This window comes from Cloeon dipterum, chromosome X, assembly GCF_949628265.1.
Source record: "Cloeon dipterum chromosome X, ieCloDipt1.1, whole genome shotgun sequence".
NCBI lineage: Eukaryota > Metazoa > Arthropoda > Insecta > Ephemeroptera > Baetidae > Cloeon > Cloeon dipterum.
This window is the reverse complement of record NC_088790.1, coordinates 20,789,973-20,804,999: the sequence shown is the minus strand read 5'-3', so window position 1 is coordinate 20,804,999 and position 15,027 is coordinate 20,789,973. Positions and strand designations below refer to the sequence as shown.

Sequence of the window (15,027 nt, the reverse complement as noted above, 5' to 3'; positions counted from 1 at the left end):
TGAAAATCACACTTCAGCTAAAGCGTGGCTACCCGGCAAGGTGACGAACAGGGGCAAAAACTCGGTAAAGTGCCTTTGGGCGGGTCCTCCTAATTTCTCTCTCTCTCTCTCCTGTTCCGCCGTTTTTGTCAAAGGGGGCTGAACGCGTTCGCACACAACAACTGCCAATTAGTCCAGATTAAACGAGGAAACGACGTTTGCAATTTGCTCTCCGAGTCGCGTTTCAGTCCACGTGACTCAATCATATTGCTGTTGCATTAGCTTTTGGAGTATCTGTTTACCTTATTGAGGATTATGAGAGGTGCTTGGGAGAGCGAAATTAATGGCTTCAGAGAATCGCTATGATTAGCAAAATCACTCACGTGTTTTGTGTCAATTACGTCGTTTAAAATTTTGCCTTTTCGTCTCACATTTGCTCAAGAGCTAAATTCGGTGTCGCTGCGTAATTCTTTGCAATTAATAAACGCTTGACAGACTTGATTATGTAAATTATTACTATTTTTTCGACTCGTTATAAACGGAAGGTCCTGCTAAAAATTCTGTGTTCATCCCTGTATTACACTAACCACCAATCACGCAATTATTGTCCAAGCGAATCAAGTGATTCCGGGGCCAGCATTGCGTCCCGCCCGGCACCAATCGCCTAATGCACACAATTACCGCTCAGTGGGCCGAAAGCCACGGCAGCCGACTAGCGCAAATCGCTAAACACGCTCGGCCGGCAGATGATAAAATCAGCAGCATGCACCGAGAGCGAGCGGACTGCTTTACAACATTTGGGGAGAACATGGCGTGCTCAGCACATGCTCCATATTCGAGCCCTTTTAGCCTTTAGCCGGCCGATCGATTCATTTCGCTACATGCATGGCACACACACACAGGCAGCTCCGGCCGGCAAACTCAAACATTAGAGTTCGGGCTGGCTTTATGGCGCGCGGTTGATTCAATTCGCTCTTTCCACCTTTGCAAATTGTACCATGTACCTGCTCGTTGGCTGCTGCTGCGGGCCCGCCGGCAATTTTATATTGGAATTACATTTGTGCCACAACCGTGGGGGAATGAATTTCTTTTTCTGCACACACAATACGCTCGCAGCTCGTCTCGCTGTTTTCGTGCCTTCCTACCGGGGGGTGTGAAAAACGGATCTTTTCTCGTGAAAAGGCTTCATTTCCCTCAAATGCAAAACTTGAATTGGTGCAAGTTTTCTGTTGAAAATAACGGATTTGTGAGAAAGCGTTGATGATATTCGGTGTTAGAACCTGGTATTTTCGATATTGTGCTTTTCTCTGTAAGGCCAAACACTGATTTTTTTTTAATTTTGACAAAAGCAAACGAGGTTATAAATATTTGCAGATTTTTCTCTATCAATTGTTTTGAAGAGAGTCGTTAAAATCCTGCCTGGCAGAAATGTTAGCTGGTGGACTTCGTATAAAATATATACTTTTTCAGATGGATTTTTTAAGTTGGCAACCGCGTTTGCAGACAAGCCCCATCATACAATGTGAGAGGCGTTATCAGTGTTAGGGCCCGCCACTTCTGTTGCCCTGTTAGCTTAAATCCTTGCTAATATTTGTGCGCAGTAAATATCAGCAACAAAAGAAAATTCAATAATTGACGCATCCAAATCTTGGTTAACTTGAGAAGAGGTAACGTTACAATGTACATGTCTCTCTCCCTGTCCAGCGTTTGTCCGCTCTATGCAGCGGCTGATTCTAAAATTTCAACGACACTCTGATTTTCTGCAAAACATGTATCAAACTATTTTATTTCTCGACATCTATGTCCTTTAATTTGCCGGTACTATTATAAATAATTTGAACGTTATGCAACCAGTGTGGTACGCCTGTCAAGAAGTTGCATAACTTGCATTTTTGCAGTTGGCATTCAATAAATTCATGTCATTATTGTACATACTACATAGTCTGTCTGTGTATAGAAAGAGAGCTTTGACTGTGTTCCACGCCCCTTTCTCGTTCGCGTAACGTATGATAAAAATTACACTTGTGCCTCACCCGGGGCGGAAACGTTTGCGACAACGCTACATGCGCGCAGCAGTGCCGGGTTTTTTGCATACACACACATTTATTAAATCCGCCGAGATGATTTTCTCTGACAAGATTCCATTTTGTCGCTTTTTGCCGCCGCCGGCTGCTGTCTTTCAAGATATTTTGTGCTTGCCGGTGAACGAGCAACTGATGAGCTGGCTGATCCAGTGTCAGTGCAGCGGAATATTGGAAAAATTTGCGACTCGGCGTACACTACACACAGATTGGTTATTTACACTCGATTTGGAATTCAGGCTCACGGAGAGGTTTTGCCTGTCGCAAAATCATTATTTTGAAACGCCTTTTTGCTCTGAAGCTTTCAGCAAAGCTTTAACTTAATGCGGATTCATTCCGAGCTGAGAGTTACAATTACCCTTGTGCCGGTTTCGAGAGAAAAATGCGAACCATTCGCGACTTTGTAGCTGAGGATGAATAAAAAATACACGCTCCCATACGCTTAATGGCATTTCGAATGTGTTGAGGCGCACTTTGCGCGCAGGGAAAAGGCTTTAAAAATTCTCTGCTGCTGACGCGAGTGAGTAGCTCTTCGAGTCGGCGGCTGTGTGAGTGTGTATGTGTGCGCGCGCTAAAATCCAGCATTCCTGCTCGGTATAATTTTTCCGCGCGGGCAATTTATACAATTTATGTGTGCGCTAGTAAGCCGATGGGAGAGTATCTCAGGACGGATAAATTGAAAGAAAAAGTTCAGGTCCGCCGTAGCATATAGATGGCGGCCTGCGCGAGCGAACGAGCGAGCAAAGGCTTTTAAATTGTCAGTCACAGAAGTTTATCCGCGGCGCGGACGAAATTAAAGAGGTAGCAGCTCAAGTGAAATAAATTGCTCCACTTTTGAGTAGGAAAGATTTTTGCTTCAATTTAGTGCAGAAAAGCGGCGGCCCGGAGCTTGAACAGCAGGTTCAGCAGGGAACGGTGCTCAAATCTGCAATTGAAAGGTTTTGGATGAATGCTGTAATCGTTCTATTATTCATTTTAAATCCTTGATAATGGGAAATCCTAGTTTTCCTGTTCCTCCCTCTTAACTGTAGATAAATTGAATTTAACGTAAAAGCAAACGAATAACTTAAATTGGCATAAAATTGAAAACAAAATGCACGTACGTGTGAAGTGATAGTGAAGGAGAATATTTTCTCATTATATAGGCTATTGGTCAGAGTTATTTTAGAGTGTCAACGCTGGAAGCCATTCAATCGAGAAGAGAAAAAAGTGCCGATACAGTTCAGAAGCCTATTAGCAGAGAAAACATTCATGCGTTTGACAGCTCGTGAAAGGTGTGTAAAACACAAAAGACGCACGAGAAGAGGCCGATACACACTTTACGAGCTATCAAACAGCCTGAGGCTCGCTAATTGAAATTCTAAAAATACAAAATAGTCACCTGTGTGCGATGAAAAATGATGCCGTGCTAATAAAAAAGGAGAGGAGCCGAGAGCGGCGCGCCGGACAAAAAAGAGGCAGCAGCTGTTTTACCCAAGGTTTTTTATATCACGCTGACTGCCTTTTCTCAGAGCTTCAAACACCGTGTTGTTCCACATAATTAATTCCGGGCATGGCCTCTCGCGGAGCAGCAAAAGTAAAAGCAAGTCAGCTTTGGGAAAAGATGAGAAAAGCTGCCAGCCCGGGAAGTGCACCGACGGTGATAAGGCAGCGGGAGGAAAAAGTGCTGTTGCAGCCTTCTCAGATTGTCGCTCGTTTTTATGCATGCGCTCCGACTCTGCCTTGCGGGCATCAAAAGGAAAAAATCCGTCAAATAGACACGCGACATCAAAAGATTTGCGCCACTTTTTGCACGGATGTTAAAGCAGCAACGTGATAATTCGAGTGGTGTGGTTGCGACCTTGGCCCTTAACTCAAGGACGCTACGAACTCTGTCCATGCTTATTAGCAACGTCTTGTTGAACGCAAGCCTTTGCTGAGTACAAGATTTGAACAATTATTTACCTTCGAAAGCCGAGGCCAAAATATTTTGGTTTTTGATTCGTGGTTGAAATAAACCTTTGAAATATTTACTGGCGTTGAATGGGAGCTGATTTAGATTATAAATTTATCGCCATTTAGATTATTCCCATTTCTTTACAAAAAGAAACTCAAGCATAAGGCATAAGCCTCAAAATTCAAAGCCTTTCGATTATATGCTGGGGGAAAACTCTTTGGCTCAGTTTTAATTAAACAAAACCCGCTAACACCTCTCAGACTCGATTTTGAATTCGTTTTCAGCTCTGCCGGCTGCGATCTGTGAGCAGAATGTCCCATAGAGAGGCCAATTTGGCTCTTTTGCGTCGGATTTTTAATCCCTTTCAACGTGCATTGCCGAGTTTAAAGCGCAGCTTTTCGACCTTTGACGCATTCAAACCTGGCGAGCTAATATTAAATTAAAGCTCCGGCGTTGGAATTGGTCCTCCTGCGAGCATTTTCATTTTGCCTCGCCGGCTTTTTATTCTGGAATAATAAAACGCGTGCAGGCAAAGACCTTAACACGGCCAGAGCCGCCCTAAAAAGCCGTATAAAACACACACTCAACTCACTCTCTCACACAGAGCCATCAAGCTGGCAGACGTTTCACTCGCTCACTCACTCAAGCGCCCTTTTTTTCTCTAAAAAGAATTTATGTATATGCCGAGGCGGTGTGTGTGTGTGTTTTTAACTTACATAATGGATGCCAGGCGATATTTTATTATCGCTCCAGCTCTGTACATTAGCTGGCGGTGGTGGCGCAAAAATTTTCCACTCTGCTGCTGATAAAAATAATAAATGCCTCTCGCCGTTTTTCGCTCGTGTTATTATTGGCGAAAACGGCGCTTATCTATCGAGCATCGGTGGCTGTTTCGCTAACTCACTTGTGCCCACCACCGACTGCGCGCCTGAATTATTTTATCGTGTCAACGTGCAATTGCACCCCGGAGGAAAAGCGGGACCATTACGGCCACTGCTGAAATGGAACCGCTCGTCGTTGAATAAGTAAGCGAATGTTGCAGACTGCAGCAATAATTTCCATCCAGCGGAATATTGCATGTTGCAGGAAACGACTTCTTTGATTTGCGGCTTTTAGGGCGGAAATTCGCTTCTCTTTTCCTTCGGATTGAAATGAACAGCAAAAATACTAGGAAAGTTTTAATTGATAAAAAGCTCCAGGGAGAAAAGTGTCTAGTCAGTGCTAAAAAGTCAATAATGGATATTGCATGGTGTGCTGGCAAATGAATGATTCGAACAGTCCAATTTATCACTAAGCGTTTACATTTCATTTCCAGCTGAGGTTGCACTCAGTTTTTACACTAGTTATTCTGTTTGTTTAGTTGGAGTTCAATAAGTCTTCTGCACCAGTGATTTCAATTAATTATCATTTTCAGTTCTATCCGGTCGTTTGCTATTTTTACATAGTTCATCCTATTAAGCGACAAAATATTTTTACAACAGGGTAAACGGCACGATGAGTGTCAAGAGCGTAATTTTCAAATAAAAATGTCTGTAGCTGTGAAATATGGAGGGAATGCTGGGTTAGCATAAAAATACTAAAGCAGAACTGAAAAATATTTTTCAAAAGCGGCAATATCTGCCCTTTGTAGATGAATTTTTTAAATCCTGAATGTGGGAGCAGCCAATCCATCACGGTCCTTACAGTTCCGCCGAAATCGATCCCCCGGTCTAATTAGGCTCTGACAAAAACGACCCGCTTTTGTTTTCACTTTGATCAACAAATCATCGGCCGAGCCAGTCCTCCCTCTCTAGCAGGAAGACGATTGCAATTAAGTCCTCTGCGAATAATGGAAATTGGCCGCTTTTTACGAGCGTCGTAAAGTTGGCACCGTGGCTTGCTGCTCCTTTTCGGTGCATGATTAATTGGTTCGCGCCGGAAATCAGATTAAACTCATAAATTTCCTAATTGATTCTGTCTCGGCCGCAATTAAGGTTTTATTATGATTCGGCCAGACAATGGTATAAAAGAGCAGCCAACTCACGCAGAAAGAGTCGTTTTCATCAACACGCGTGTGTGCGGCAAGGGCAACATCTGCCGTTGTTAATAAAAAGTGCGTCGGCCGCAGACTTTCGGACGTGGCGCAGCCCTAATCAAAATAAATTGAATTTTTACACTCTTGTTTATCTTCTCGGGTGGTGTTATTGCTGTTTCTGGCCCGCATTTTGACAGCAGCACGCCCGGAATTATTTGTGAGCTACTCTCTTTCCGGGTGGTTCTATCTTAGGTTCAAATCGCGGCCCTGCCCCATTTTAACTGGGAAATGTTTTTTTTTCAACCTATAAAACTGATGGTCATGTGGCTAAGATACCTGCAACTTCATAAAAGCGTCATTACAATAGCAGCGTTTAATTGAAACGAAAATATCCTAAAACTGTTTTATCGATTAACGGGCAGGACCTCAAAAACTCGCAAGCTCCGATAAAAAAATCCTTACGTCGTTGTACTGCTTATATGCAATTCGTTATGTTCATCACAAACCGAAAAGTATATAAGCATCCTCAGAAATATCTTGCAAGAATTACGAATTCGTAAATTAACAATTAGTTCCAATAAATAGTTTAATCAGGTATTACAAGTGGAAAACTTGTTTTGTTGGGGGAAGAGTGAAGCAGTTGACTGACCGCTCTGGCGTTCTGTGTTGCAGATTCTGAAGGTGAAGGTAGAGGACTGCACGAACTACTCAAACTGCTCGTCCTGCATGGAAGCCAGGGACCCCTACTGCGGCTGGTGCTCGCTGGAGAAAAGGTAAGCCTTTGGCGCATCTGATCATTCGTATAAGAGCATGATTACGCTCGTCGACGCACGTTGCCTTTCATACGCCGCCGAATTAAATAATGAAACTCGCGCGCGGAGTGAATAGAAAAGCTGGGGCGACTCTTTGCTAATGGCCTGCGCGCATTGAACAAATCAGCACTGCCGCCGAACAATGGCCGGCAAACAAAACAACAAAACACACGGCGACTGAGTGAGTGCGAGTGTGTGTACACAAAGGCGGCGGCAGCACCGCTTTTATTAAAAAGAAGCCCGAGAGCAGTGCGAGGAGAAAGGAAAATGAGCGAGAGCATCAAAGGCTCGCTGGGAATTTTTATCATTCCGTCTCTGTAAGAGAGAAAGAAAAGGCTTCGGGAAAATCGTAATCGGCAGCAAAAGTGCGCTGTTATTGCTGTGTTAATAGGGGTGCGATTTGAAGAAGTAGAAAAAAGAAGGGATCGATTGCCGCTGTTTTATTTCATCGCATTTGCATTCAAGCATGAATCCATGGCTGTCCATCGTTCGATTTAACAGGAATATTTGTTTTCCATTGAAACAGTGGTAATCATCCTGAAATTTTAAACGCGAAGTATTTTATTTATTTAGTTAAACCAAGCCTCTTTTTTACCGTCTAAAAATATTTTCATTCAATTTGCCTCGCTATCTTTTTTCATGTGTATAACTGCTCAAAAAAATTGTCGTCTTTGTGTATTGCTGCAATTAACTCAAAAAAGAAGCGAGAAATGATCCTGCCAACATGTTTTGGTCGTTAGCGTTTTCAGCACAGAAAATCCAGTCCGCAACATTATGCACACTCGACAGCACTCAAGTCGTGCATTGTTTCTCTCTTTAGAACGCGGTTGGCTCGAGTGAAAAATGCGGCGCGCGGACAGCATTTTGCTCCTTACGTAATTAAGCAAGTTTTTCGTCGGCAAAGAGGGTCGCGTCGAGTGCTTGGGCCAGACGAGTGAATTAAACACAAGGGTTGTGGGAGGTATGGGAGCGAAAGAACGCCTTCTGGCAGCGTGAAAACGACAGCTTCATGACTAATTACTCAGCGTTAATTAAAATTTCCTCGTTTTCAATTAAAACATCTTTCTTTCGCGACTTTGAGCTTTTCCTCGCTAACAAGGTTTCCACCGCGGATTAATTGGACAAACCTTCGAAAAGAACGTTTCAAATGACCAGCATTCAGTTCCAGCGGCAACCCTTTCACTGCTACCCCTGGCAGCAGTCTCTGCCCCGAGTGCAATTTTCCGTCAATTTGCAGTCCCCTCCTTGCATTGCAACACACACACACACACACACACACACACACACACACACACACACACACACACACACACACACACACACACACACACACGCATGCGGCGGCGCAAAACTGCTACTGCTACTGCTGTTTGTGCATTTGCTTGCGTCCCCTGAGGCCTGAAATGACACGACTGAAAGAGTTGCTGTTGGAAATCAACGCTCGCAGAATGAAAAGCGCGGGGGATGCGTTCGCCTTTGTTTCATTTCCTGCCTCACAAATAATGGGGAATATTCCTCGTTTTCAACGAGGGCACGTGCGGAAGTGGACGTGCGTACGGTGCGTTTCTGTGGAAATTAAACGTAATCATGCGAACGCGGCTAGGTTCGATAAAAGTATGCAACCTGCTTAGCAGCACTGCATATCTGGTTGCCATGTCTCTCTAGCAGACTTGTGTGTCTCTCGACTGAACATTGAAACTCACTGAGACTGATCAGATGAAACGAGAAATTACACTGTCTTGACTTCTAATCCGCATTAAATTACATCGCTGCTTCACTCGCACCAAACAATAATTATACTACAGTATCTCTCAAAGGCTTCGCATCCCGTGTTGCAATCTTGAGACAAATATCACTTCACAAGTAGCAAGTTGTGTAATCCTTTCAGAAAATATTCTCCTCCAGAACTTTCAATAGAGGCAGAAAAATTCTGCCAGAATTTTCCCTCTGAAACTCAAATGAAGCGGTGTAAATAATTAAAGAGCGCTCTTTAGAGGCGTGCAAAATTCAAGCTACTCAAGCGAGAGTGGCGAAAAGGCGAAATTCCTGCTCTTAAGCGCAGAAGAAGGGAGAAGGCTGTTTGCTTATTAGCTAATACAAAAAAAAGAAGTGTCAATTTGCTGGCTCGAGCCAGCTGGAGTTTCGGCAGAGTGTACTGGCCTGTTTTGCGGCGTGCTGCACAACTTGATACCATTCTAAACACAGTACCACTCTCTCGCTCTCTCTTTCTCTCTCCCTCTATATTGATCCATTTTGGCGTAGTTAGCAACCCCCGCTCGCCCGCCGACGCCGCTGCCGCCGTCGTCGTCGTCGCCTTATCAAGCTCCCCCCTATCCGGCACATGCGATTCAGGTTAAGCCCTTAACTGCACCGTCGGGGGTGCATCTTTTGTGCACCGAGAGATGATTCGGACCGTTTCGATAACGACAACTTCAGATGAGTTAATCGATACTCGCGCCTCGCACGATTGATTGCGCCGCGAACGGGTGAAAAGTTGTGATTGGTGCTCAGTCGGGTAATCGGCTTTGCCGAAATGCAATTATGCAGGCCGGCTCGTCGCTGCTGGAGTCGAGTTTGGTTTCTTTCATGGTCTTGGTGCTAGAGGGCTTGTGTCTTTCCGTTGAAGGAAGCGCCCAGACAAAAGATTTCCCCGAGGGAAGCGGACTGAATGTTTAAAACAAGAGGCAGGGAAAAGGCCAATCAGGGGAAACTTTGGTCTTTAACAAGTCAAAAATGGAAACATTGTTTTCAAGGAAAATCTCAGTAGATCCACTGCGGGTAAAAAGGTTATTATAATCAGTGACAGGCGTGATTAATGTCTCAATTTCATGTTTGTTGACAATCAACATTAGTTTTGGGGCCGGCCCAATTTGGCTAAAAACAGCCTTGATAATCCATTTTAATAACACACACGAATAATTTGGTCTGAAAGCTGCCGCGGCGTGAAAGGAGCTGAAATTCCCGAATAATCATAATTGATGGGCACGAGTCAGGTGAGAGGGAAAAATTCGGCTCGACGGTGACACGCAATTCCAAACAATTACCCGCGGACAAAAGATAATTTTCTCCGACACCCAACCCGAAACCTTCCAATTTAATTCATTCGCAGAGGGAATTAGCATGATTTATTCGGGCAGCCCAGCAGCTTTTTTGCCCGGGTTGAGAGGGAGAGAGAGAGAGCGCCCGCTTCATTGTTGTCATTAGGGGTGCTGATGAAATATGACAAGTGACTGACTCCAGAGCACTTTTTGCCCGCAGCAAGCAAATGGACAGGTGCTGTTTTGTGCCCGCGCCAATCAATCATCCCTCTCCATACACCACCGCACACACGTACACTCTATTTATTTATATAAAAGCAGCAGCAGGCAGGCAGCGCGGGCGGCACAGCCATTATAATACAAATAATACGCAGCAGCAAAACATCAAAGGCCGGCGGTGTGTTATAATCATTATGCCACCGTCATTACGCCCTCTCACTCCTCAGCTACTTAATGCTGCTCACAATGCACACAAGCCTCCTTCTCCGACTGTTTTTGCCGCTGCCCCGTGGAGACAGGTGAATGATGGTACGCATTCTGGATAACAATCACTTCGGGGACAATGGTAATCGCGACTTTTTGCGACGAAACAGGAGGGCAAATTTTGAAACCGTCCTTCCCAATTGGTCTAAAAGGCGCCAATCGATCGAGACCAACCTGAAAACGCTCAAAATGTTAGAGCGTTGCTTTTCTCGTCAGCTTTTACCGCCTGGCCAGCCGTACGAATTTGCTATTCGTGCGACACATTTGAGGCAATTTGCGGAACAAACATTCGTTTTACATTTTTGGGGCTTATTAAGAACCCTTCGTGCCCCGGAAATTGAAGACAAAGAAAGTGGTGCCGGGGCGTTTTTCGGCCATTACCCTTTCTACCTCTCTCTCTCTCTCGTTCTCTTTCCCCGCAACAAAAGCGCCCTCGCTGTGCAAACGACGAATTCCGGGGCGGAACAATAATAATAGCGCGCAGCAATGGCAAAGCAAACACTGGTGCGCATGCAAGCAAGTTCCCTCCACGCTCATTTATTTTGCAGAAAATTTCCTTTTGTCAAAAGACGGCGTCAGGCTTCGAATTTAGAAATCGATAAGCTCTCTTCACGAGGCAAGTCTCGTTTGTGTTGTTGTTGTTAATGGTTGCAAATGGTGGTAGATGAAAAATACTTTCTGTCGCAGCCAATAATTGTGCATTCATAATTTGTATGCCCTCGGCGCAATTGGGGATAAACACACAGTAAAAAAATTAAAAGCCATATCAGTATAATTCCATTGAGAAACAATTTAGGAAGAAGATTTTGACTTCTATATAAATGCCTCAGCTGCAACTCCAAAAACAAAGTTTCAAAGCCAAGGTATTAGCTGCAGATAATTTTGAATCGGTGGTAGTTGAGTGCAAACGAAAAGAGAAACGAAACGAGTAAGAAAAATAGCAACCAGATCTCCCTGTGATAATAGAAAAAATACCTCTCTTTTTGGCTTAGTCGAATTTTAGAATATCATTACGTTTTTATGATTTTTCGACTTATTTATCTACTTATGGGCGTCACCATTGTAAAATTAATCAATAGTAATCTTAAGAACGGTTCATCATGGGAGTAACTTGTTAATGTGCACTATTTATGTCATTAAACGGGAATAAATTTACAGGAAATTATTTACATCCCATAGAAACTAAACCAATTAGGCTCATCTTCAGCCGTAGTAACTTGAGCTGAATGAATTGGAGGCCGCAATTGGATGGTGAGGAGGATTTACGCCTTCAACAATGCCGGTCTATTTTCTCCCTCGCTAGAAATACCGTCGGCTCAGATAGCGAAGAGTTCGGAAAAGTTTGAGCTTTTTCCGCGCACGTGAAACACACTCGTCGGCAGGCGAAATATTAAAATAATGTGCAAAGTTGGGTTTTTATGGCGCGCAGTTTGGGCCTGCAGAATCCGGCCTCTCGTCGTGCTCATGCGAATTCGCATAGTTGGCGCTTTTTAATTATGCTGCGCGCAAAAAGACTAGCACGTTTATTATTTAACAAAAGAGCTCTGTAGGGCATAGAAGAGGAAACTTTTTTGCGGCAATGCTGATTTTGCTAAGTAAGAGGTCTTGCAAATTTCCTCTAGCAAGGCTACTTGAAATTATTTTAATAATCATAATTAATCGAACGTTTTAAAGACGAGTAAAAAGGTATTCCCAACCTCATTCAACCGTTTTCTTGTGGGCTTTCATCTATGCAAAGTCCAGGTAATTTCTCGTATTATAGTGTTAAGAATAGTTTTCCTTCTTTCACGCCTCGCCTTAGGAACGGTCCAAATTCAACAGAAACAATAAAACGAGCGTCTGATAAGCAGCAGGCAGAAAGAAGAGTCGGAAACTCGTCAGAAACGTGTGCACTTTTCCCCAGAGAGCGGGCTGAGAGGCGCGCTCGTGTTCGTTCTCTATTCCTCTCGAGCGGGCTAAAATTGGCACTTTGTTCGTACTCATCACGTCTTGGTGAAAACAGCAGAGCCAATCGACGCCGAGCAGCAGGAATAATGCCGCGCTCGTCGGCAGCAAAATGTTTTCAAACACCGCACGCAGCAAGCGAACGGGCCGTCGTTCACTTGGAAATTGATTTCCCTTCCAATTACGACGCCCATTTCCAATCCATATCCTCGCGGAGCGCGCGTCGATCGCTATTCCCGACGAACGAGATAGTTTGCGACATCAGTCTGCTGCCGCTGGATGACTACATTATTGCTGTCTTGCCCTGGATGCTGCCGTCGTGCTTTACTATGCCATAGTTATCGATCTACCCCAGTCGGAAGGAAATCCCTAGGCGCTAGTTTTTTTCCGCCAAAGAGTGTTGCGAAATGTGCACCAGAGAGAATAGTACAACTGCTGCGGTGAATGGAATGCCCGAGTTTACACTGAGACTCTTGCTTCGGATTAAAATTTCGACCCTGCAGGAAGGAATTCGCCCTCGTTTTTCAATGAATGAGCATAGTAAAATTTGCTGCATAGCTATTCTCACAATCATAGTTCAGAGCATTTTTTTATTGCAATACAAAATCACGTGGAAATGCCTCCTAGAGAGAAAGAAAATGCAAATTGTTGGGATGAATTTGAACCGAGACGTTTAATTACTAAACTAGTTTCATTCTAGAATATACACTCACTCTCACAATGATCACCTTTGCTGTCTAATAAATATTTCATTCACTCTCAGAATGATTTCCAAAGGGATTGGAAATATACAAACGTGTGGCTTTAATGAACCCCTGACGTGCATCAACCTCGCCAGGTCCAAAAGTATATTGTTGAATCCAAATTCCAAATGTCAGCAAGCTCAGAAGTAATCATTCGATCCATTCGCCAAATTAAATAAATTCTAACTTTATAATGGCAACTATCATATTCCTCTGAAGGAATTTTTAATTTCAAGATTTAGCACAAATGAATGGTGCGTAGAACGTATAACATGCAAAAAAGGTAAAAACATTACTTAGACTGCATGCTTGAGGAAAATTTTTCTTTTCTCTGTGGCATCCTCAAAAAACATTCAATTTAGCCAGCAATTGAAAAGTTTTCCGTGCGAAACTCGTCAAAGTTTGCGAAAACGGATTGGCGCCTGTCATTTCAGCGGCCCCCTCCGATTAATTTGCGCGCCGAGGAAAAAGGCAGAGCGAGCGCAAATATTATGCTTTGGCAGCGCTGCGCCCCATCCATCCGTCCATCCAGCAGGAGCAGTGCTCGACGTTGGGGTTGTGCGTGTGATGGCGAATTCATCAAATCAAATGGATGCTGTTTTTGCATGGCACCGGAGTGGGCGAGCGAGCGAGCGAGCCAGAGTGATTGAGGGCTATCGCGCATCAATGGCCCCCGCCAGATCAAAAAGCGGCTCCAGCTCGCTTTTTGCCCCGGCACCAGAAGCCTGCGAACAAAGCGTGCTCTTTCTTTGCACCGGCCGTCTAGCAAGCAAGACTCGCGCATGCAAAACTGGCTCGTTACTCGGGCGCTGGAAAATAAACTGCCGAGGTGCGAAATCGAGTTGCACTTGAGCAGGAGCAACTGCTGAATAAAGTAACGAGTTATACGTCCGGATTTAGCTTCAAAATTGCCTTCTTACTGATTCATGTAGCTATTTTTTCTCCATACTTCCTAACATATAAACACTAAATGAAAATGTATAAAATTGTAATTAAAATATATTCTTTAAAGTGGAAGAAGTATGGCTTTTGTAATTATATCTGGAAAATAAGAACAATTTCCTTGTTGGCTCGGCTGAAATCTCGTTCCTCTAATTAAGATCTGAATAATGCGGTGCACAGCTTTGCAGGAGTTTTCTTTGTGTTGCAAAATTAACCACGTTTTTCTATAAGCAGAAACCTCTTGACATTTTTACAATAAAATTAAAAAACACTATAGAAAAGATTTAACGAAAAATTCTAAGATCTTTAAAGCAGCACTGATATTCCTCTTCAAATTGAGAGGTCAAGCGAGACAAATCTCTATCAATATCAGCTTTTCGTCTTGAGAATTAATTTTTTCTGCGAATTCTGCCTTCGGCTCTTCTCAATCAGCGTGTTGGATCAAAAACAGACGCCGAAAAAGCGTCCCAGCAAAAAAAAAATCGCGTCTACCCTCGCTTCCGCCGGGCAACAAATGCGCTTGACTGTTATCAACGTTCGCAAATCTCAATTCCACCAGCCGTCATTACAAACGGCCACGTCACCCGTGGATCAACCGTATCTGTGCAAACACATAAAGCTGGTCGCTTCATCCTTGGGACACACACACTCGATAAAAAAGCAATACGGGCATCCTCGCAATAAAACATAATCAAATTAACATTTGCGTCACTCACGCAGCGAACAAACGCGCCTCTTGTCGTGCACAGGAGCCGGCTTTTTGCCAATGGGCTCTTTTGTGCCGCATCAGCTCGCGTGTGTGTGGCCGCCTCCTCGCCGTCGTGATCGCCCAAGTTTGCATGTGTACACAAACAGCATGCTTTTATTCCGTTTCATACTCAATTTGCCTTTGTTTGTACGGTTCCATTTCTCAGCCGGCTGCGTCCGTGCAGATCCAGGAAAATCGTTCTTTTCACTGCATCCATTCCACTTTGCTGAGCGTGCATTAAAGCGCTTTGCTTAACATTCGAATCGCACTCAAACGAGTCCCATAAACTATTATTGCTCGTCAGAAA

At 44.0% G+C, this 15,027-nt stretch overlaps 1 protein-coding gene across 7 annotated transcripts in view; it reads left to right on the top strand.

Annotated features, from left to right (window-relative positions):
* PlexB (plexin B) overlaps window positions 1-15,027 on the top strand; it is an 83,182-nt gene that overhangs the window by 47,336 nt on the left and 20,819 nt on the right. For all 7 annotated transcript variants that reach the window (XM_065495738.1, XM_065495741.1, XM_065495740.1 and 4 more), the window contains exon 6: window positions 6,683-6,783. In XM_065495738.1, coding sequence (XP_065351810.1) covers window positions 6,683-6,783 — 101 coding nt within the window. The remainder of the gene's footprint in view (window positions 1-6,682; window positions 6,784-15,027) is intronic.